Genomic DNA, 23,640 nt, shown 5'->3' with positions numbered 1-23,640 from the left:
TTTGATAAGTCTGCTACTTAGTAGTTGCTAGCAGATGTGTGTTTAATGTTGCATTCATGCAATTCATTGATGCACCTTATTAACCAAACATGCTAGCATGCAATAACTTAGGCTTCCAGCCTCTTGTCCAAATATGGTCACTCCTGAAAACAAACCAAATATTCTGACAGCCAAAACATCCAGAAGGGCGACGTACCTGTGACAACATCCTTCTTTTAGATACAGTCTGTGTGCCAGACTGACAATGGAAATGGCGGTATTTGGCAATAAGGTGTATACACACCTTTGCTGGGTCCATGTGTAATTTCTTTTGGGAAGTCTGACAAATGGAGGGATTTACACATTAGAAAACCAACATGAAATGTGGTTACGTCACTGATAAACTCACTGATGTCCCCCAGGTGAAATGCTAACATTATCTAGCATATTATAATTCATGTTTTCTCACTTTATAAAAGCAGCAGATATCCCACTAACAATAACAAAAACACAAGACCATCATTTCTTTATACATCAACCATAAAATGGATTTATTTCACCAGAGGTCCAAACATATTTTTGTGTTGCCCCAGGATGCATAGAAGATGTCAGTGTATCTTAAGAATTCAACTTCCGCTAACACAAACCAGTGTTTACAATCTAAATGTTCTTTTGCTCAACCATTGGTTTAATAATAAAGCCATGTGTAATTGGTGTTCATATATCAAAATGCCTCTGTCTAACTGGGACAATCTTACAATCGGTGTGAAAAAAAAAAAAAGAGAAGGAAGTGATAAAAGGAGTTGATTTAAAAAAAATTATTCCATTTTCATTTAAACAAATGGACAGGTGTGATTGTGGAGATGCGTAAAGAAGAGTAAGGCTACTGGTACAGGTTTGTTTGGAGAGAGAAAAATCCTTGATGTTTTGTTACATCATCACCCATTTCTCTCCAACATGAATGTGTGGAGAGAAATGGAAACTTGTACAAAGCCACGTCATCATGCGATAATAAACTGGCTTTGGTTATGTGATTCTGGTCTGTGCTGTTGAGACAGAATCAAAGTGAGAATCTGTCACGGTGTGGATCTGCCAAAGCACCGGCTACTGACAGCTGATGGGCTGAGTTAAGGTCTATAGAAAAAGAAAAGATGGGTTAATGGAAAACAAACAAATCTTTAGTGAACACCTTTATAACTAAACTGTCGTTCAGACTGCATCTTCAGGCTCCGACAGGCTCTTACATGAACTCTGTTCCAGTCTGGAAGATTTTTAGTTTCGTCCCCGTTACCGTCTTTCACAGACAGGGAGAGGGGGGAGAATTTGGGGGGACAGGGCTGTGAAGCAGAGTGTTAAGTTTCACTTTAGAAAAACAAAACTGAGAAATTAGAAGTCCATACATAAGTCTGTTTTCTCTCCACCCTCGATAGGGCAGCAGGTTTCAAAGAGCTGCTTAGCCACACCACAGGGAGAGGGAGGAGTGGAAGAGGGGGGAGGGCAGCTGGAGGAGGGGGACAGGGAGAGGGTTCAGGGGGCTGATCTTCCTCTCTCATCCTCACTTTAGCCGCTGGACGATTACAGCATTGAGGAGGTTGGCTTGCTGCAGCGTCTGGCTCTCATCCATCAGCTCCTTGTTGGGAAAGGTGGTCATCAGGACGAACTCTCTGGCAGCCATGGCGGGCCGGGCCGCCACCACAAAGTGCCGCAGGTCAGACACCCTGAGAGACACAAGAACACGGCAGGACAGGAAAGAAGGGTTATATGACAGGATGAAATCTGACAATGTTAGCTTCTACTCTTTGATACAGGACTGATTTCACCTTCTTCGATTATTTAGGCTGGTAGCACTGACCAAGATAAATGTTGTCTACAGACTCGTGTACCACAGTTTGTGTATCTGTTTCTTTCTCTCTTCTTTAAGAACATGGTTTGTATTGGTGTAAAATCACAGTGTGTTGGGTTTATGAGACAGGGATTCACTGATTTACAACCCCCCAAACCTTGTGTCCCTAATAAGACACTTGAAACAACACAATGTCTCTGCCTTAACAATCACAAGGACTGGTTGCATAACTGGGACCAAATATCTACAGATCTTGTCCTCTTCATATCCACGTCCAGCAGAAACACATGCAACTTAAATTTTTTTTACCTGTGGGTATGGTTGAACTTTTGGACCAGCCTGCCACCATCGGCAAGTCTGATCTGAATGTTAGTGACGGGCTGGGAGGGGTCGAGGGTCACTGAGGCACTGGCTTGGGCCTCGTTGGCAGCTTGGTCCTGCTGGGAGGTGGGCGGAGCTGAAATCAACTCTGGTGTGGCGCTGGAGAGAAAAGGGCAAAAAAACCCCAAACATGACCAAAGTGAACAGAAGTTATGAATGCAAAACATACACAACGTATACTTTAAATACATGAATGTCCACATCTGTAGAATAAAGTAGCTACTGATTTGGTTTGCAGTTATTTTCCAAACATTTGTCTGAAACACTTTCGTTTGGGTTTTGCTTTTCCATTTGCTGCTTGCTGATCGATTTTACTGGGGTTGTATTCAATCAAACATTTAACTATTCAAATTACATGCTCCTGCAGTCCTGTGGACAGCAGACGATTTCATGGCCTGAGGAAAAGGTTTTTAGCTTGAGATTGTATTATTTTCAGATAATCACCGGCCTATAAACCACAACAATGTTCTGGAAACTGATAAAAGTATTAAATATCCCCATCCACAAATAAATAAAGAAAATCAAATAGTGAGAATTTCGATATATATTACAGACTTCTTCCAGGAAATAACTTTGGATGAGAAGATTTTCCAAGCTTCGACAGTCGTGGGTTATTTAATTTTGCTGTGGTACGTTCAAGATTAATGATACAGATAAGACATCGTATCCAGAATGATTCCATACAAATGTCAGGATTGAACCATTGCTTTGGAATTGTCTTCTTTGTACTTACCGTCAACATGCATGACTTATGCAGGTTATTAGTAACCTTGGAGTTTCTATGACCCATAGAAACCAGTAATTCATCCAGATGATTCATGATAACTTGAAAAACGAGGCAGACTGGTTCACTGGCCTTTATATGAATGAAGCTTGCACTGAGCTCAGTCAGTGCTTTTTTAAAAACCATACAATAGACACAATACAGCTACAATGTTAAATCAAACGTCATCCTCACCTCCCCAGCTTCTGTCCTTCACCGTCAAAGGCTTTGAAGGCCATCCTGGGCTTGGTAAAGTCCTCATCTCTGTGGTCCTCCATGTCTAGGTTGACTTGGCCCCCTCGAGACCGCTGTCTCAGCTCAAGAGGAATCTCCCTGTGGGATGAGGATGAACGGGTGAGTGTGGAACTAACATTCATCAGGACATAAGACGAGCCGAAAAGCAAATTACTGAAATTGCAAACAAATAATAGATTTCAGCTAATCTCACCCTCTTCTGATCGCTTCAAGGAAGTTGGCATTTCCAGGATCATCGTAGCTTCTGAGTTCACCGTTATCCAGACTGAAACCGGTCTTCCACAGCTTAAGCACCACATGTACCTAACACACACACACACACACACACACACACACACACACACACACACACACACACACACACACACTTTGAGACTGACAGACAGATTGGTGAGGCACTGAATGAGACGCTGTACCCACCCGTTGCTCTGAAGAGACCCGAGCTGTCCACTCACAATTCAACCTACGTTCCTAGCCTTAACTAGTCACAAAGTCACAGATACAAGCATCAGAAATTATTTTTCTTTAAAGGCTGGTTGGGTGGAGCAGAGGCGCAGCTCCTCCACAAAGAAAAGGGAGCCAGCTGAGATGGTTTGGGCCTCTGACTAGGATGCTTCCTAAAGGCCTCCTAGGTTAGGTGTATGATTTGCATTATTAATGCAGTTAAATATAGTTATTCTAACAAATCTAGTGATGATTTCTTAGAATAACGCTCTAAAATCAGCTCCTTTTATTTCGTACTGTTGGTGCTGCTGAAACATGCATTTATATACTTTCAGGCAAACTGTGCTCTGCAGAGTGCATTCAGGCTTGATACATAATTGCAGCATATTTGCCACAGAGTGCCTGTAATAGTGCAACATCCCTGCAGGATTTGTCTGGTCTTAGTGGCTAAAGAGACCTCTACTCTGCCTACATATTCTCTCAGATTTATGGGCTACTTTTAGAGCCAATATACTTTTTGAAATACTCTCAGAACAACAACTTAAGTGCATCATGCCTTTCAGCACTGGTATGCTTTGTGAGATGGCCGTGAGTGCAGTTTATATAACAAAGCAACAAAACAAACATCTCGGTGTTATGTGACTCTACTCATCAGGACACTCTTTAGGATTTGATTAATGATTAGTTGGATTCCTGGAACAGGATTGATCACCCTTCATCTGTTACTGTCTTGTTTTATTGCTATAAACGTAAGAGCCCCAGGCTTTGATTGACTGAAGTCTACCTTGGAGCAGATTCAGAAACACAGGACAGGAAACAATGCAAGGACTGAATTACCCACAAAAAGAAAGAAAATAATCTACACTCACATCCTGCTGCCTGTTGGAAGCTTGCCTCTCACCAGCCACATAAGTTGACTCCTCCTCAGGGGCTGCTCCTAGCCTGTAACCTCCGCCAACAAACGCCTAGAACAAAAAGTACAATCAGAACAGAGTAACTGATTTACAGACACAAAAGAAATCTGCTAACAGGAGCAACATAGAAGAGAAGGAGCCTGTCATGGACAGCTGTTCACAGTAGCTATACTTCACCTTAGCTTTGCTGGGCTCCCCCAGTCCTCTCCCGCTGCGGTCCAAAGGCACAGCTCCGTGTTCCTTCGCCCCCTTGAATAGATCCTCTACCACTTCATTGGAGCTCTTTTTCTTAGGAGGTCCCACAATCTGTTGCCCACTGCGCTCTGATCCTCCTGCAAAAAACCTGAGAGGGTGGGAATAGAGCTAGTTAGAAGTCTTTTATAAACAGAACAACAGCCACTCTGGGGAAAGAGAGAGAATAGTGTTCTACAGGGTCGCATGTCACAGTGTGAGAGTGAGGATAATAAAGCCATAATTGCAAAATAAAGGTTGAAAAACAACAGTGTTTCTGTGCAAAAACTAAAGTCCTTGTCCTTTGTGCCCAATAAAGACTGTTTACAGTGAGTCTCTTGTCTTGCTGATGGACAACTGGCCGCAGTAATCCTTGTTCTGTGTTGCAACCTTTATAAGCTTGGCACAGCACAGGATCTGGTCGGAGTGGTCCTCCAGCTCACAGTTGGTGTCTAGAGCAAAGGTACTGACCACAAGTAAAATAATTGCAGATGGTTCTGTTCTCTTGGAGGTATGACAAATAAACTAAGTCTATTGGTGTATGGATAGTATGTGTGTTTACGTGTGATTTTTAGGAGTAAGCTTATTTGGGTAGACTAAAAAACACATTTAGTGATTTATCTTTACTTTTTCATCCACCTGAGAACACAAGGCAACTGACTGATTATTCAACAGTCTCCTGGCTTTTATTTTGAAAGTCAACTTGCTGCTAACCAGCTAGCTCTGGTCTTTCCTGTCTATCCTTTTCCTTACAAACAGGCTAGTCAGGTAACTCCTACATCTTGGACTATAAAGTGTACATGGTTTTATTTAATAATTTGTAGGAGGATCACCACAGGAAAGACAAGTTCAGAATCTTTCAGACAGATCTCAACTGTGTGTAGAAAACTGAATAAAGCCTTCATGGTGGATCTACAGGGGGAAAAAATCAATTCTGAAACCAACTGAGAAGAAGGGAGAAAAGTGCTTAGATCTAGAAACAATGAATGGACTACAGACCATTCAGCACAGTAACTGTATGAGTGAGAAAAGCAACCATATGTTAGAACTTATTCAAGGGTGTTGGACTGGCTTCATGTGACAACCTGATAGAGTGGAAAGTTGTAATCAAAGCTAAAGGTACAAACATTTAACAATCGCAAATTTAAAGCACTTTTCTCAATGTGTCTTTTCATAGCTTTAAAGTTTTGATACATAATGAAGAAAATAGGCAAAAGAAAATGGAACATCTCTACTGAGTAGTCCTTTGCAGCGTATCAGCTGTTTGGACAACAAAGAAATAAGATGAGCATACAGTTGCACTGGAGACGGGTGTCTGGGTAGCCAACTATGTGCACATTGTTCTAGTAGTCAGGCAGCAAGACAAACAATGTAACCAGACTTGAAAACTGCACAATCTACAGTGCTGCATTATATAATTCTTATGCATGTTAAAGTGTGTCGCCTGGATGGAAACAAACTTAAAAATGATAGACATGAAACGAAACTGACAACAGGTGTGCTGTGGAGGCAACAACAAGACAACAACAAAGAGGGAAAGCTTTTGCAGACCAATGCTCTCTTCTTATCCCTCCTAACTGTTTTTATTTTCTAAAGCTGGTGTCATAGTAGCATGTGACTGTACTGACAGCTCCTTAAGGTTGCACAGGTAGTCCTGTAGACTGACTTGTCAAGAAGTTCTCAAGAAATACGGCACCATTTCTACAACAGGTACTGTCTCATGCTACCATAGAAGATAATACTACTAACAAAAGGAAAACTACAGAAAACAATTAACATCAGAGGTAAAGAGAGAGCAGCTGCTGTAAAACCATTCCCTGGTCTTGTTGTTGTCTGTATACTGCACCTGTTGTGAATGTCGTTTGCACCAAAGTCAGTAAAATGGATTCACAATGGTTTACACTTCCTAACTGGATCAACTGATATCCCTGAAGTTGAACTGACTTTGATTAATACAGCAATGTGTGAATGTCCCTTCACTCATTTTGAGCTGTGTACATATTGAAATAAAGACACTCCCCCCTCCTCCAAACTATCCCAGAAGCCACTGTGCACTGAGAAACAGAACCAGAAGAAATGTTAATTATAAATGACATCATTACTGACTCTGGAATAAAATGCTGTGTTCTTTAGCTCTGTTTGCTTGGATGAAATGAAAAATGACTATGAAGGTTATCAGTACCCCCACACGGTCCCCTTAACAACTAGTCCACTGCACTGATCCAGCAGCAGAATCTGTTGACACAGCAGGAAAGCGACCAGCTCCCAGAGAATGAGGTGTTACCAAAAATAGTTTGGTGCATTCTGGAACCACGCCAGCTAGGTGTGACTTTGTACCATCCATCCACAGCTCAAACAGACAGCAACATCTGTCACACCCATTCTGAAAGGCCTCCGGCACAAAAAGGTATTCACCTCCTTTGCTCGTAATTATCTATTTGAGTATTATACTGAGACACACTGAAGCTTTTCTGTAACTCAGCCTAAGAGAGCGGTGGTCTTATTTCCACACACTCACTGAAGATAAACAGACAAGAGGGAAGCACACTTACCTTTGGCCTTCCTCTTCATCACTCTCATCCTCTGCTTCATGCATTAGATCTCTGAAGGAGGTCACTCTGGGCTGACTACTGGACGATACAATTGTATAAATACATTTACAAGTGTCCTGTACTTAAACAAAAACGTCCCTCTTATAATTGTGCCATTACATTGTGATTAAAGCACTGACAGGCTGGATGGAGACTATACCTGGGGCCTGCGGATCGGGACACCGAGGAGCCTCCCTCAGGCTGGGGAAGTGTCACTATGTCATCATCGGCTCCGTCTTCAAAGAAGCTGGCAAGTGCAAGCTGAGGATGCAAAACGAGCATGCAAATGTGACAGCACGAAGCAGACAGTAAGATAATATCTGACGAGCTCCAGATGCTACAGTACACCGCTCCGGTAACACGTCAGTCAAGAGCTCACGTCAAACATTCTCGAGGATTAAGCGATTTAGCCACAGTTTCACTGACTTATTTTGTCTTTGTACACTGACGACGCTGGTACAGTGAAGAAACTGCCCATGTCTGTGTTATCTTACAGTATCAGACCACGCAAATACTGTGGATATGCGTTTATTTCCCTAACCCCCCCCCCCCCCCCCCACACACACACACACACACACACACACACACACACACGTTATTCTCCCATGGAGCAGCCCATACGACCCGGGAAGGTGGCTACTAATAATAACCATTTTATTTAGCGTTGCATGCTAACGCTAGCTAGCATGAGTCAATAGGTTTACGGCAGACCAGCTTAGACAACACTTAATGGACAATCTTCTTTATGATAACACAGCAGTAGTTACTGCACGCGTGACGCTATCAGCTGACTAACTGCACGCGTGAATTTTTGCTGATGATAAGAAGCAGTCCGGCCATTGTCAAAGGGTGACTTGCACAAATTACCGGCAAAACCCGGCTAACGTTAGCCGTCGAGCTACTGGTCTGGCACCTGCCCGGTAACCTGAGTTTCCTTCATAGGGTCTTTCATACAGTCCACCGCAGCTCCATGGAAGATCACAGAAAAGCCGTACCTGCAGATTCCAGCCGGCAGACTCCAGGAAAAAACGGGCCCTCTCCTCATCCACATCAGTAACAGCGACGAACTCCCTCACTGACTCCTCTTGGTTCGCCATTTTGATTCGCTCCTTCAATAACTCGTCCGCCTCCACCTGAAGAAACTAGCAACAGATGATGGTTCCTATCCTGTTACAAACCAGACAGGAAGCAATTGTTAAACACATCACAGTCAAAAAAGAAAAAAGTGGTTTCAAACTGTATTTTATTATTTTTTCAACGAGTATCGACAGCTCTCATAATTTTGAACACAGTGTATTTTTTTATTACAATTTTCTGCGTTGTTAACATGATTTTAACCACTTGGTGGCGACATACCCACAGGTTAAACTGAGCAGTAACTCATTAGCGTTACACTATATATATATATATATATATATATATATATATATATATATATATATATATATATATATATATATATATATATATATATTCAAACTTTGCTTCTGAACTAGGACAAAGAAGTCTATAAATTTAACTGTGTTGGATTATACATTTGCATTTGGTTCAGTTCCAACTGGGGACACAAATCCCTTTTGGAGTTACATCAGAAAGAGTATCTGGTGTAAAGGCTGCCTGCTGGGCTGACCCCTTGTGACAAGCGAGTTGCTGGGAGAGAGAAAGAGAAAAGATCACCTCTTATTTTAAACAGACTATAACAACTTTCTAGCTTTTCTTCAGGCCCTGTCAGGGTTTTCATCTCATTTTGTCTCGTTAATCTGATTCCATTCCAACAAACTCTGACACATCAATGTGGGAACTTCTAAGCCCCTATCTCTAGTTTATATTTTTATGCAAGTGCTCCGTGAAACAAATGCTGACTGAAATGTCAAACACCCTCACCTCTGGCAGAACTGCTCCAGGAAACATGTTCCTCTGATTCCAGTATGATAAGCAGATGGTGAGAATATTCCCATGGGTGATAGGCTACCTTTGTATTCCAATAAAGTGTCTGATCGCAGGCTGGTCAGATGGCACAAAGCAATCCACATTCAGACAGATTTGGACCGTCTTAATTTTTTTCTGGGGTGGGGGGGTGGGGTGGGGGGGGACATGGGTTGGTGGGGTTATTTGTGCCATGTGCTCTTCGTTGTTTGATCTTCAAGGCTAATTAATCTGTAGTGAAGTGAGAAAACCCTGCTGTCACATTGGTGAAGCACAACACCCACCATCCCCCAACAGACGCAGACAAAAGATGGAGATAAATAAAGGAAAAATACAGTGAGGAAGTTTAAGAGGCTGTGATCATATAGTTCCCCCTTTGGATGTTTTTAGCTTCAGGCTCTGCGTAATGAGGCAACAGCACCCAGATTCAAAGCAAGAGAGGGAATGATATCAGGAAGAGAGTGAAGTGTAAACCTGCAGACCAATGGAAGAAAAACAAGAAAAATCACATGCACATGATGTATAAAGTGAAAAAGGAACAAAACTAGAAGTAGATGTTATCATGTCCTAAAGCCTGTCACACACCAACACACACTAGAGTCAGCTTCAACCCATGTCACGGCTTGACATCAGTGAATCTTGCCTCAGGAAATCCTGAAGGCGTGAGTGTTGATTTATGTGTGTGTTTATGGTCCCATGAGATTGGAGGCTGATGTTGTCGAAGTGTAATGTTACAGTGAGCCTACAGTTGCAAAATGTTAGAAGTAGACGGCAGACTTTAGATGTCAGCTGAAGTTAACTGGAATGTCACTGGAAGCGTCTGATGAACTGACGGACAGAAAACGTGACCTCCTCCCCTCCTGTGAATAGTAAATACATAGTGAAATGTAAATAGTGTTTTCACCTTTAAGGTTCAGTGGGACTGGCACCACACTGATATACAAGAAAATTAAGGGTTTTAACGTGTTTCTAATGTTGTAAGAGATTACTTTTAAGACATGGTATTTGCCTAACCAAGTAGTTTTGGTGGTTAAACAGACAGAACTAAAATCTCCTGGACAAGATTTCAATGTGTTTGTGTGTGTCATTCCCCGTTAGTGCAGATGGTTTTAGGCTTTTATAGTGGAAAGATTATTTTAGCAACACTTGAGATTGTTAAGATATTTAAGATAGATAATAAGAACACACAACAAATATTACAAATATGTGTCATACACCAAAATAGTAGTGGACTCTAGAGCAGTGCAGACAAATTAAAAGTTTGAGAGATTTATTAAATAATGACAAAGAAATACTGGAGGAGATGTCAGCTACGAGACTTCCTGGGGACCGTTTGGCTTATGAGGACTGGAACCACTGAGAGAGAGGAAGAGGCAGGTTGGCTCAGGTTAACCTACAGACAAGACTTCCACAGCATTGTCCCAGAGGGTTTTACTTAATTCAATTCTATTTTATTTGTACAGCGCCAAATCACAACAACAGTCGCCTCAAGGCGCTTTATATTGTAAGGTAGACCCTACAATAATACATACAGAGAAAAACTCAACAATCATATGACGCCCTATGAGCAAGCACTTTGGCGACAGTGGGAAGGAAAAACTCCCTTTTAACAGCAAGAAACCTCCGCAGAACCAGGCTCAGGGAGGGGCGGGGCCATCTGCCGCGACCGGTTGGGGAGAGAGAAGGAAGACAGGATAAAAGACATGCTGTGGAAGAGAGACAGAGATTAATAACAAGTATGGCTGATCTGGGGAGGATACTTGGAAGGGAAGCACTGATCTGTTTTGTGCCAGGGCAGACAGGTGAGTAGATGCGGTAATTCTCTGACGGATTCCAAAGAGAATGGACCAGCTAGATGAGAACAGGTAAGTTGGGCCACACAAGGAACACTGGGAGACAAGGAAATTGAGACTTTAGTTTGAAGGTTTGTGAAAAAACAAGAAAGTCACAGAGGAGCCTGATGACCACTCTAAGGAGGCAGACAATCAGATACTGGATGCTGGAGCTGGACCTTAAGTGCTGAAAATAAGACTGACAAACAACAGTGTGGCGGCTGAAAAACGGGACTCCATCCTCAGGCACATCTTCTTCTTCCTCCTAGCGTTTTTCCCGCTCGGTTGCAGGGTCCGCTTTTCTGCAAAGTCGTCTCCACTTGGGTCGGTCAAGGGCGTCGCTCAGATCGGCTTCGATCTTCTTCACGTCGTCCTTGATTCGGTCCATCCATCTCCGCTTTGGTCTGCCTCTAGGTCGACGTCCTTGGGGGCTGAGCCGTAGTGCTGTTCTCACCACTGAGTTCTCATCGCTCCGTACCACATGTCCGTACCACCGCAGCCTCGCTTCTTGCATCTTATCTGTGATTGGCGCAATTCCCATCCTCTTTCTAACGTCGGTGTTCATGATGTGGTCCCATCGTGTTAGGCCTAGGCACCATCGCAGCATCCGCATTTCCATCGTGTGAAGGGCTTGTTCGTGCTTTCCGGTGGCTGGCCAGCACTCGGATCCATAGAGGGCGACGGGGCGCACTACACTCTTGTAGATCTTTGACTTGAGGCGATTGGGCATTCTTCAGTCACACAGGACGCCGGTGACTTGGCGCCATTTCATCCACGCTGCGTTGACCCTGGCTCGTACATCTAGTAGGATATCGCCGTCATTGCTGATCATCGATCCGAGGTATTTGAAATGAGGTACTTTCGCCAGATCTTCTCCATCGACGCTGATCGTGCCGTCGGTCTGGGGCCAGCCTCTAAGTATTCGGTCTTGTTGGTGTTGAGCCTCAGGCACATCATCACCTGCTTAACCCAACTTCCAACCTACTTGTTGAAAGTGGAATACCAAAACAGCAATGGGACCAGTGCAGGACCATGACTATATAATTGTTTAGCTGGAGGACCTTCTGGAGAAAATAAAAGATTTAGAGATTTGCTACCTGAAATGCATGTGTAATTTTTTATAACGACTACAATTCAGTAGCCTACTCTCTACTTAATTGTGGAATGGTAAATTCATGACCTTGCCTTAAAGGGGACATGAAACGCTACACATATAAAGGCTAATTTACACCATTGAGCCCTACTCTCAAAAACTGAAATCGATGTAGCTCTGTAAAGTTTTAAGAACATGTTCAGCACCATCTTCTGTCAGTAAGAAATGTGGTTGGTTGCAGTTAATAGACTTACACTAGTTTATGTTAGCTAACTAGTGACAGAATCGGTAACTCAGGGGAAAATAAGGACACTACAACTGAAAATCTGTTTAAGGAGATCACATTTGTGCTGCAGCAATGAGTTTTATGTTAAGAAACAGAGGACACACTGTCCACTTTCACTGCCTGTCTCTGTAACTCTCTGTCTCAGTGGCTGTTCGCTGTTTGGCTAGTTGCACTCAAACAAGAAAATCCAGCTATTTGTGATGCAGTATATCCTCGGCTTCTTAGCATAAAACTCAAACACAAAACTGTTGCAACCAGGGACACCACAGAAGTGATCCCTTGAGCTGATTTTTGGTTGTAGTTTCATTATTATTATTATTATTATTATTATTATTATTATTATTATTATTATTATTATTATTATTATTATTATCATTATTATTATTATCCAACAATATTCCAGTTCTAATCTAACATATATCATATATGTTGGCTGTTTCTCTTGCTCCCACTCTTTATGCTAACTGATGCTACTCTCTCCTGGCTCCCCCTCGGCATACAATACATAGTTATAAAAGTGGTATCCGTTTTTTCATATTTTGTACAAGAATGCTAAATATAGTATTTCTCTGAATTTAAAAGTATGTAAATTGTAGTTTGTTTTATGATGTATTTAACATTAGTAGATATGATTAGAGAGTAGATAAATTAGATATGATTTCAGGTTCTATTGTGATAAAGTTACCATAGGATTATAGTTTCTGTTCATATATGTGCAATAGCATGATAATCTTAATATTGTATCTTTCAGTTTTTCTTATTAGAGGTAAAAACACCTTCCTATTATAGGACACAGTAATTTAATTTTGAACTGCCTTCAGGAGGTCAGTATCCAGCAGAGCGTAAAAGAAAGCTGCTGTTTGAGGTTTGTTAGTCCAAGCGTACATAAACCTAGAGGCCCCTGAACTTCCCTCCACCTCCCTGCCACTCACTCTTCTAAATCATGTACAAGTTGCACAATCGCAATTACCAGTGGTGTCATGTCATAAAAGAACCACAGCATAGAACAACTCAAGACTTAGTGAAGGTCTACAATCTTCAGGAGAGCACCAAATAAGTGATGGCTACTTTTGAAGACTATGCCATAGAAATTCAAGGATTTATTATACTTACCACTTAACTCTTGACTGGTACCAACTTGTATCAGTACATATTTCAATAATTCGTTGTGTTCCTGCTCTTTATTCATCCTCCACCTGCTTTAGTATTGTCAAGCATAGCAATATGCTCATTTGTCTTTAGGCAGGGAGTAGCTAATAGTAACAATTGCAGGCTAAAAGGTCAAGGCCTTGTGTTAACTGCCCTGTTAAAGGTCAGCAGAGTCACAAACAATTCATTCTGCAGAGAGGAATCCTGCAACAAAGGAAGCATATATGTGCAACAAGGTGATGCTGGGGATATGTCATAAAATAAATAAAAATCACTATAATTTCCAATCAAACTGGTAATTTCTGCTTCGATAGACACACACCATGTGTCATAAGCTTTTATTGTAATCTGATATTATGTGTAACACATTATTTAAAGTTTACTTTAAAAAAATTAAAAAGTTTAATTTAAAGTTTATTTTAAAAAATTTTCTAAAAACACTGGGATTCTGTATAAAATGTCAATAAAACAAAATTTAAGGGTTAAAATCCACATTTTATTCATAATAAAGCAGGGAAAACATGTCACTGTTTTCTATGTTCTATGGTGAATAAAATATTTGCACATTTACAGATCATTGTATTCTGTTTCCACAGCATGCCAACCCTTTTGGAATTGAAGGCGTATCCATGTTATATTCTGTAATAACAAAGCAGAGGATTCTTGTACCCCTCTAAAAGTTAGTACACTTATATCGATGTCATCCCCAGCGGTGGTTTTTCATCTGTTGTAAGCACCAGTGCATTCACAGTGCCACACTGGTATTTCCCTTTGGGAGAATTTTTAATCCCAGCAGACAGACGTCATAGAAGTCCAGGTGAAGTCAGACCTAACAATGGCTGCCCTGAGGGTCTCTGTCAGCACGAGCTTTTCTTCCCACCTATCATGAGTCTAACCATAATTACAAACTGACAGAGCTATTTCTAAGAATCTGGCTAATACATTACTGGGATGTCACTGACATCATGCGCTAAAGTCACTGAGTGCTGGTGACTCAGGAACCATAGAAGTAGCACTTGTGGTTGTTACATGAACAAAAGTAGTGCTGCCACACAGACTGAACTACGTGTGTCACTTTAAAGCAAAGCATTCCAACTCCTGCATTCAAAAATGGAACGACAATTTCCGAATATTTGATGTCTTGCACCATTTACATACATATTTGCTATGTTTTGGTTCCCTTCTTCTACGACTTTGTTAGCACATAGAGGTGCGTGGTTTCCAGAGTCATTATGTGAGAGTGTAAACGAAAAGGAAAAAAAACAGCGGACATACTTTTTGCTACAATACTTCATGCTAAAAACTAACCAAAAGCCTTTATAGGCTCATTTTTCAACGTCACCAACAGACATTTGATTTTAGCTGTAAATTATTGCAACAATAATTGTGTTCCAGCAGTGCTTACAACTTTTTTTTAAGTCTCCCTAGAAAAAAGTCTGGTATGCTCAAAAGATGTGTCCTTAATTTGTTTAAGTTTTGTCTATTTGTGTGTGTTTTGTCGTTGCACCGAGCTCTCGGGGCCTTCTTTGGATTTCTGGTGGACAGACATGCACAGGAGACTAGACTTGCTCAGTATGTGTTAGATGATTGATAACATTTTTTCCACATCCACTTACAAGGTGCTAAGTATTATCCAAGTGTTTGCGTTAAAGGATTTGTGGATTTCCACTACTTTTTTAAAGAGAAGTTGCCAATGTGAACAAGATTTTCACTCTCCACCACTGAGTTTTCCCTTGAGTTTCGTGGGCAGGGCGGATATCCACACATTATTATCTCCGTTTTTTTTGTTGTCTTTTTTCTGTCTTTTGCTTCTGCCCATGAGGCTGTGTAGCCTGCACAAGATAAACAGTTTGGTGTCAGCAGGAAGAAGGAAAGAGGAAGGGCCTTATTATCTTCGTAGCCATTATATTGTTACTTTTTCCTCTTTCTCCACGGGTGCATCTCTGCATGTGCAGATACTTGAAAACTGCCTGTCTGTGCGTCCAAAAGACCAAAACCAGAGCCAGCTCCATTTTTATCTCCGTGGCAGCAGACAATCACCTGATAAAGTTGGCAGAACCGGGTCTGCAGGGACGAGACAGAAGCTTCTGACCTACATATGACAAGAAGTGTAAATTGCATTAGGTTAAAGGGTGTGCATATTGTAGCAGATCATAGAGTACATAAATCAGTGTACAGCAGCAGGGAGGTCACTCTGGCTGTAGGCACTGCAATGCTGTGAAGAGGGCCACTAAAAGGGATACAGTCCATTCTCTTATTACCCCAGCATGCAGTCATGAATCTGGCTGCCGCTCTCTCGACTGCCAGAGAGAGATTTACTACAGCCAGGATGCTTTCCTCTGCCTCCTCCTCCTCTGTTTTCTCTATTCTTCCTTTATTTTCAAACCTCTGTCTCTTCCTTTTCCCCTCTTCCCTTCCCTGACACCTTTTTCCTCCCTCAATTTCCTCTCTTCCCCCCCCCCCCCCACACACACACACACACAGCCCAGTGTCACCAAGGGTCAAACACCCGCTGCATCACATTGTAACTTGGGGACACACACTGACACAGCAGTGAACACGTTTTAATTAAACCCCACAGTGATTTACAGTTCACACAACAGCTGTAAAGCTGAAGGCTGCAACTGATGCAGAGTTCAAAAGAATATATATGTTGTTTATTAAATAGATTTATTTAATGTTGTTTCTGGTGCATTCTCAGGTCAGATTCTAAACAATGTATTATAGCTCACATTCAATACCTGCGTTCATGCAACCACCTTGAAATGTAAACACTTGTTGTAGAGATAAGATCCTTCTCTAAAAATGATCACGCAACTGCTTTTTAATGCTACTCTGTCGTGGATTATATATGAGACTTTGCATAAGAGTGACACAGCTTCCATGTCTGAAAGGTGGAGCCATAAGTGCCTTATTATTAAATAAAACACAATTTTCATTTTTTAATTAATGGTCCTAAACAGAGAAGGTTAAGGCTGGCCCTGTGATTTCTTGTGGTTTCTCAGTCAGACCCCACACTCTCCTGTCAGGTCCACTTTCAGGTCCACTGCTTCTTCATCTCTCTCCTCCCTCATTCCCTCCTCATCCTCTTCCTCACCTCAAATTTCATCTCCTGTACTGAAATCAGGGCTCTAGTACACAGAAACATTCATAAACACGCTTACTTATTCCCAATTTTGTCGCAATTGCTTCTTGTCAGTAGATTAGACCCTCCCATCTCCGGACTGCTGACAACAAGCTGGCTAAACAACAACAGCAACAGCTGTTTATAAGCTAACATTATGCCAACTAATGTTAGGTTCTGGTATTCATGCAGAGAGGAAAACGGGGTGTAAGGAGTCAAGAGATGTACAAAACCAGCAGGGACAAGTTAATGGTGAACAGGAGAAAACAGACTATCTGGAGGAGTAGTTAGCACTGAGGGCCAAAGTAAAGAGCCAACAACAATAGACTTTTTTTTCCCACTCACATATGAAACGTGAGGAGGACAATGTGAGTCACAAACAACGTTTGAGTGTTTCAGCTGCATGCTGAGTGCAGACCCACACATCATCAGTTCATAAAGCTCAGTCAGCTGAACCACCTGATCCATCGCCTTTGGAGCTTGACGCCAGTCTCCAAGTTGGTCTCAGAGTAAGTCATTCAGCACTTCATTGTGTTACTATGTCACAATGCCTCTTTTTCAGGTGTTCACTTGCATAAACATACATTTATAAGTGCTCTCTATAAGTCAACATCATCATCTATATATATTGCTAAAAGTGTGTTCAAGGTTCTGTATTATTCAATTTGCATTCTAATGTCCATTGGTGTATAGGATTGTTATTTATATTTACGGTATATGCAATTTATTATTAGTAGTAGTAGTACATGTGCCGGTGTACCGGCGTCCTGCAGGTTTTAAATATGGGTCAACACACCTGAATCAAATGATGAGTTCATTACCAAGGCTCTGGAGAACTTCAAGATATGTTGAGGAGGTAATTTAGCTATTGAAATCAGCTGTGTTGGATCAAGGACACATTTAAAACGTGCAGGGCACCCTTGCTTTACTGCTATGTCCTCCCCACAGAAGGAGAAACAAGTGAGAGTGAGTTCTACACACTCAGTGTGAGGATGGAATGAAGAGTTTAGGACGGAGCCAAAGTTTAGGCACTGCTCTCACAGCTCTGAGCTATCCACCCAAAGTGCTAATTATGCACTCGTTCTGATAACATCTCCCTCTGTCATTCCAAATAAACAAACTCTTGTAGAAGCTTTTTGTCAGCATTGCATTTACTGCAATTTTTCTTTCTTGAAGTAGAAAAAAGACCACATTTTTGAAAATGACACCTGTACCTGCACGTCGTTTGACAGCTCGGAAAAATGACAATTCTACTTTTGCTTAACCATTAAGAAAGACTTAGCAAAACATAATAGAACCCAAGTGGGTCTACAGTATTATGACCCACTGGGAAAACATTCAACTGTCATGCACGATACTCAGTTTTTTTGGGGTTTTTTGGGTTTTTTTTTTACCACACTCCAACAGTGTCTGCGCCATACCTGAGATATAGGTGTATTGTTCCTTTAATGCCAAGAACAAAAAAGGAATAAGTAAGTAAATTTCAAAATTAAAAAAAAGAAAGGATCTTGGCACAAGCATCCTTTTTTCATTCAAATTTGCTTGTTTTAGTGTTTTGTTTTTGTTTTTTTTAACCAAACATGAAGGCATCATGTGGTTTTAGTTGCTTTAAAAGGAAACTTGAAATAAACAATATTTTAATGTTTATCTGTGCATTTTGGATGCAGGCACTTAGTAGTGGTAAATGTATGGAAGGCTGCATGTGCCCATATAAACAGACCCTAATGTGTGCATCCACAGTTGAATTTAAAAGGAAGTCAATGAGCCGGTGTAATCATTGGTGCAATAAAGCCCCAGGAGCTGCGTGTTGCTGTTAAAGGCTGAACCTAAATCAAATGAGGTTTGAAAAAGAAAAGAAAAGAGCCTTGAAATGAACCTTAAACCGTCAGACTCTTTGCGTGTGTTTTATTACCACACCAGACCCTTTAAATGTCCAACACTAACACTGTGTGCACTAGTACACACTCTGTTTGGGGTAATACTACATGACATTCCACTAAATGCCCCCCAGACAATCCTCCTTTCTGCAGCTTTTCAGCATTTTTATTGGTCGTGAACGAGACGAGACATCGGGGTCACCGTGGTAACCACACACTCAGCTGGATGCAGGAGCTCATCTGGCTGCATACGGACAGCAATGTCGTGCCCAGGAGGAAACTGCCCCAGATCTCAGTCGACATTTGTCAGCCTTCAGTGTCTGCACGTCTAAGTTAGTGTACAGTGGATATGTTTGTGGTAGGGGGAGGGGCAGGTGACTATGGTCTAGTTTATTCATGTTCATTCATGACATGAATAAAATGATAGAACGCATTAAGATTTGGGCTTTTATCATTTTTTATGATACATCATAGTTTGCTTCTGCGTGAACACGTTCATGTTCTGACAGTTTCTTTGTCAGTTTTATCTAAAGCTCTATATACTAAATTACACGTGGAATGATGATGAAGGATAACTTACTCATTTTCTGCCCAAATGAGGTTTTCTAGCATGCAACACAGATGCTATGAAGTGTCCTCTTTTTCATCAGAATTAAAGATTCTCTCTTTTTTTTCTTGTGTCGTTTCATCTTCTCAGATTTTTTTGGAGGGGGATGGGGGGGTGGATTTCTGTTTCAGTCATCATGCTTTGAACAGACCTAGTTCCTCTCAGTCTACGCATGTGCTTATGCAAGCCACCGACACTGCATTGTTACACAGCGAGAGAAAAAATGGCAAAAAACAAAGCACAGAGTTGGAAAGAGATAGAATGATGAACAGGATTATACAGATGCATGGTTAGTTACAAATGATTGTCCTTGATGAATATTTGGTGAGCCAAATGATGAAATCAATTAACACCTTAGCAGCTATGCTTTCAAGTTTATATAAAAAAAACAAACCCAAACAGAAATGTAGTAACTCTCTGTGACTTCATTTACACATAAAGGTCAGTTTACATATCATTTAAGTATCATGTGAATACAAAGGAGAGTCCTCTCTGATGCTCCTGCAGTAGCTCTGTAAAGTCTGTGATAATCAGCGCTGGGAGTAAATGAGCACACTGTTACATGTTACACCATGTCCCTGTTGCTTTTGCTGCACCAAAAAAAGAAAATCCCTTTTTCATTTGGAATTTTTGCGTCCAACTGTGTTCTAGTTGAATTTGAATATGATATGTTTTGCATATCAGGACATAAAACCTTAGAAGGTCTTAAAATAAGGTAAATCAGATGATTCCACAGAATCATCTTTTTTTCCCAAGTGTAGAGGTGGGGGTGGATGGAGAGACAGTCTTTGAATACACAGAGTGTGAATTTGCACCTCTTACTGACTTTTATGTGGTGTCTAGAGCTCAGCGAAGGACAAAACATCGTCTCTCTGAAATAAGGATAAAAAAAATGAAGAGTGGTGGCAGTAATAAAAACCTCCAGTCGTTATCTTGGTGAGCACATGTTCTGTAAACAAAGCCTTGAGCTCTTTCAAACAGCTCAAATTACAAACGGTGAGCTTTAAGCAATATTTTATTTTGGCTCACATTTGCAAACCTGTAAAGTAAAAACTATTTCATGGTAATATCTAAGGAGCAAAGCAAACACAGCATTCAATATATTAGAACACAGCATTACAGGACCTTCATCAGGTTGCCAAAGGACCCTGAATAAAGGTGTGTTATGTCACAGATGTGAATTAGACATTAGTTAGAGGGTTGACCTCCCATTACTGGTCACATGTCATCACGCTTTGATTTCAGGCACACACAGGTGTGCCCTTTCAGGAAAATCAGCTTCAGGGCAGAGCTTCACTTTAAACAGCCCCTCGTAAAGAAATGTTTTGTGTGTGAGGCGCAAACCAGTCAGAAAAGGCTGAGTTAAAGGGCGAGTGGCTAGTTTCAGACAGACATGAATCAAGGGCCTGCACCAAGACCCAGTGTAAGAAAAATAAAGATGATTTTGGACCAATTAATGATAAACATTTGATTGACATTTTAGATAGTTGTGAATCAGCTTCTTATCTTAAAGTCTTCACAGTATCATATCACCCAAAAAGAGCACTTTACTCTCAGATTGCTGGATTACTTGTGGTTCCTAGAGTTTCTAAAAGTCGTAGTCCTAGGTCTCTGAGCTTTTATTCTGAGTTTTGTTTTTGGACTTCTGACTTTTGGACTTCTGAGGAAGCATATCTGTAACCGGAAGGTTGCCGGTTCGATTCCCGGCCTCTCTGTCCTGGTCGTTGTGTCCTTGGGCAAGACACTTTACCCTACCGCCTACATGGTGTTGGCCAGAGGGGCCGATGGTGCGATATGGCAGCCTTGCTTCTGTCAGTCTGCCCCAGGGCAGCTGTGGCTACAACCGTAGCTTGCCTCCACCAGTGTATGAATGTGAGAGTGAATGAATAGTGGTATTGTAAAGCGCTTTGGGTGCCTTGAAAAGCGCTATATAAATCCAATCCATTATTATTATTATTATTCTTTTAGATTTAAGACATATTTATCTTTTAGCTCTGTATTTGCCTTGAGTTTATTAGTTCCTAGAGCTTCATAGTTTTGTTATTTATATTTCTAGTTTTTTGTTTATTGCATTAGTTACCTTTTTATGTACAGTCAGTCCCAGTCTCGTCTCTCTGACCTGTCTCCAGCGTCTCCTGTGGTAATCAGTCTTGTCTCTGTGTTTGTTTTGTCTCTCTGTGTCCTGTCTCTGTGGTTGTCTGGTTTCCCTGTCTTGTCTAGTTAATATGTCTTAAGACCTTTTCCCTGTGTTTTTCACTTCCTGTTCCTTTTATTATCTCTCAGTGTTTGATCCTTTGGTCCCCCCTGTCAGTCATGTCTCCTTGTCTATTTATCTCCAGTGACTGTTTCAGGTTCATATGTCTTAGTCTGGGTCTCAGTCCTACTGACTTCCTGTTTTATTCTGACAGTCCCTCATCCTGTGTGCATAACCTTCAGTTTTTGTTTCCCTGTCTCGTCAGATTCTGTTCAGCTGTGTTCCCAGGTGTGTTCACTCTACCATAATCTCCTCCTGTGTATATATTGTCATGGTGTATGTAATTTGTGTCAGTCTTTTTTGCCTCTGGTTTGTTCCAGCCTGGGTGTGTTCTTGTCTTTGCTGTTTTGCCAGCACAAATAAACACTGTGATTTAATATTTATTTCTGTCTGTCATGAGTCCTGCATTCTAGGTCCACCTGCTGCTGCCACACACCCCACTTCATGACACTAAAAGTAGAATGGGAGGCAGAGGCTTCAGTTTGCAGACCACTGTTCTGTGCAAAGAGCTCTGAGTTTGGATTCAGGAGACAGACACTTTTTCTACTTTTAAGATTAGATGTAAAACTTTCCTTTTTGATAAAGCACATAGTTAGGGCTGGATTAGGTGACCTCGAACCCTCCTTTAGTTATGGTGGAATAGACCAAGGCTGTTGGGTGCTTACAATGATGCACTCAGTGTTTCTCTTCACTAAGTTCTTTTCACTCAGTATATCTTTGTACACCACCCCGGATTTCATCATTAGTTATTATTAATCTCTGGCTCTCTCCCACAATGTAGCTTTGTCCTGCCTCCCTGCTCCCATTCCTAACCGGTCATAGCAGATGACTGCTCCTACCTGAGCCTGGCTCTGCTGGAGGTAGGAAGGATGTTTTCCTTCCTACTGTCACCAAGTGCTTGCTCACAGGGGGGCATCTAATTGCCTTGGTTTATTCCCTATTCATTTAGCACCATAGAGCGACTGTTGTGATTTGGAAGTATAAAACTGAGTTTAATTCAGTTGAATACTACCATCTCATAGCAAGAAGGCTCTGAGTTGTTGAAGGTTTTGTAGAATGGAAGAGGATAGCTATTTTATTGTCATTCAGAACATACACCAGCTGGTGCACATTACAATGAATTTTTGCATTTACTTGCCATTGGATTAATACAACATAAATAAATCTCCAATATCAAATATATATGTGTAAGAATATAAGAAAAATGTGTCTACATACAAACATAGAGGAAAAAGAAAAAAATTGTCCTTTCACTTATACTAATAAGTGCAATTTAAATTTATCTTCCAGTCTTCATTACCTTAGGTGCTTTGCTGTAGAATCATCTGCCGTGTAGTTTATAGTGCATTTCATTGTTCCAATAAAGTTGTGCTTTGAATTTTGTATATTTTCACTGTGTGTCAAAACTGGTGGTTCAGCCTTCTAAAAAGTCTCAGCTGAGCCTTTTGTTCTATTCTCATTCAAATTAAGGGCTTTGTACATGGCAGTGTTATTCAAATGCTTACATGTATGCCAGGTCAAAAATAGCAGTGAGACACCGCGTTATTTGAGCTATTCACTTCTCACCCTCATTCAAATCAGTTTTAAGCAGGGAGAAGCAGGCTGAGAAAAGCCGGCCAAAGTTGTGCTGCAGACACTTGGTGTCAGTTACAGAGTCGGCCAGCACAGAGAAAGCGATACCCGGCCTGTGTGTGAAGATAACAAGGAGACAGAGGCACGGCACCAATCGCACATGAAAAGGATTTTGGAGGTTGAGTCGAGGTTCTTTCTCCCCGGAGTCCCCTCCACCCTCTGCCACACACACATGTATACACACACCAGGCATCACACACTTCTTCCCTGTCTTTCACTCTCTTTCATACATACACATGTAGCTCCTGGCTGCCTCCTCCTCCTCCTCTCTGATTCTCATGAAGACAAAACAAGTCCTTGGATCCTGCGACACAATTGCTGCCGTGCTATCTTTGTACATTTCCCTGCTGTCTCCTACTTTTTTCTTTTTCTCCCAAGCTGCCTATCATCCCTCTCCCGTTCTCCCCTCCCATTTATATGCTCTTTCTCAGCTTTTTATCTTTTTCGATTTCATTAAAC

At 41.4% G+C, this 23,640-nt stretch overlaps 1 protein-coding gene across 2 annotated transcripts; it reads right to left on the bottom strand.

Moving 5' to 3' along the window:
• Positions 1-501: 501 nt before the first annotated feature.
• Positions 502-8,556, bottom strand: nsfl1c (NSFL1 (p97) cofactor (p47)). 2 transcript variants are annotated; one of them, XM_023153134.2, is made up of 9 exons: positions 8,397-8,556; positions 7,562-7,662; positions 7,363-7,440; positions 4,757-4,922; positions 4,535-4,630; positions 3,415-3,524; positions 3,162-3,299; positions 2,132-2,302; positions 502-1,697 (listed from the first exon to the last, which is right to left on the bottom strand). In XM_023153134.2, the coding sequence occupies exons 1-9, from the start codon at positions 8,496-8,498 to the stop codon at positions 1,535-1,537; spliced, it is 1,125 nt and encodes a 374-aa protein (XP_023008902.1). In that variant the 5' UTR covers positions 8,499-8,556; the 3' UTR covers positions 502-1,534. The 2 variants fall into 2 exon arrangements, with proteins under 2 accessions (XP_023008902.1, XP_004565549.1); XM_004565492.4 differs by having other exon boundaries at positions 7,363-7,437.
• Positions 8,557-23,640: the final 15,084 nt, after the last annotated feature.

This window comes from Maylandia zebra, linkage group LG20, assembly GCF_041146795.1.
Source record: "Maylandia zebra isolate NMK-2024a linkage group LG20, Mzebra_GT3a, whole genome shotgun sequence".
Lineage (NCBI taxonomy): Eukaryota > Metazoa > Chordata > Actinopteri > Cichliformes > Cichlidae > Maylandia > Maylandia zebra.
This window is presented reverse-complemented; position numbering and strand designations above follow the sequence as displayed.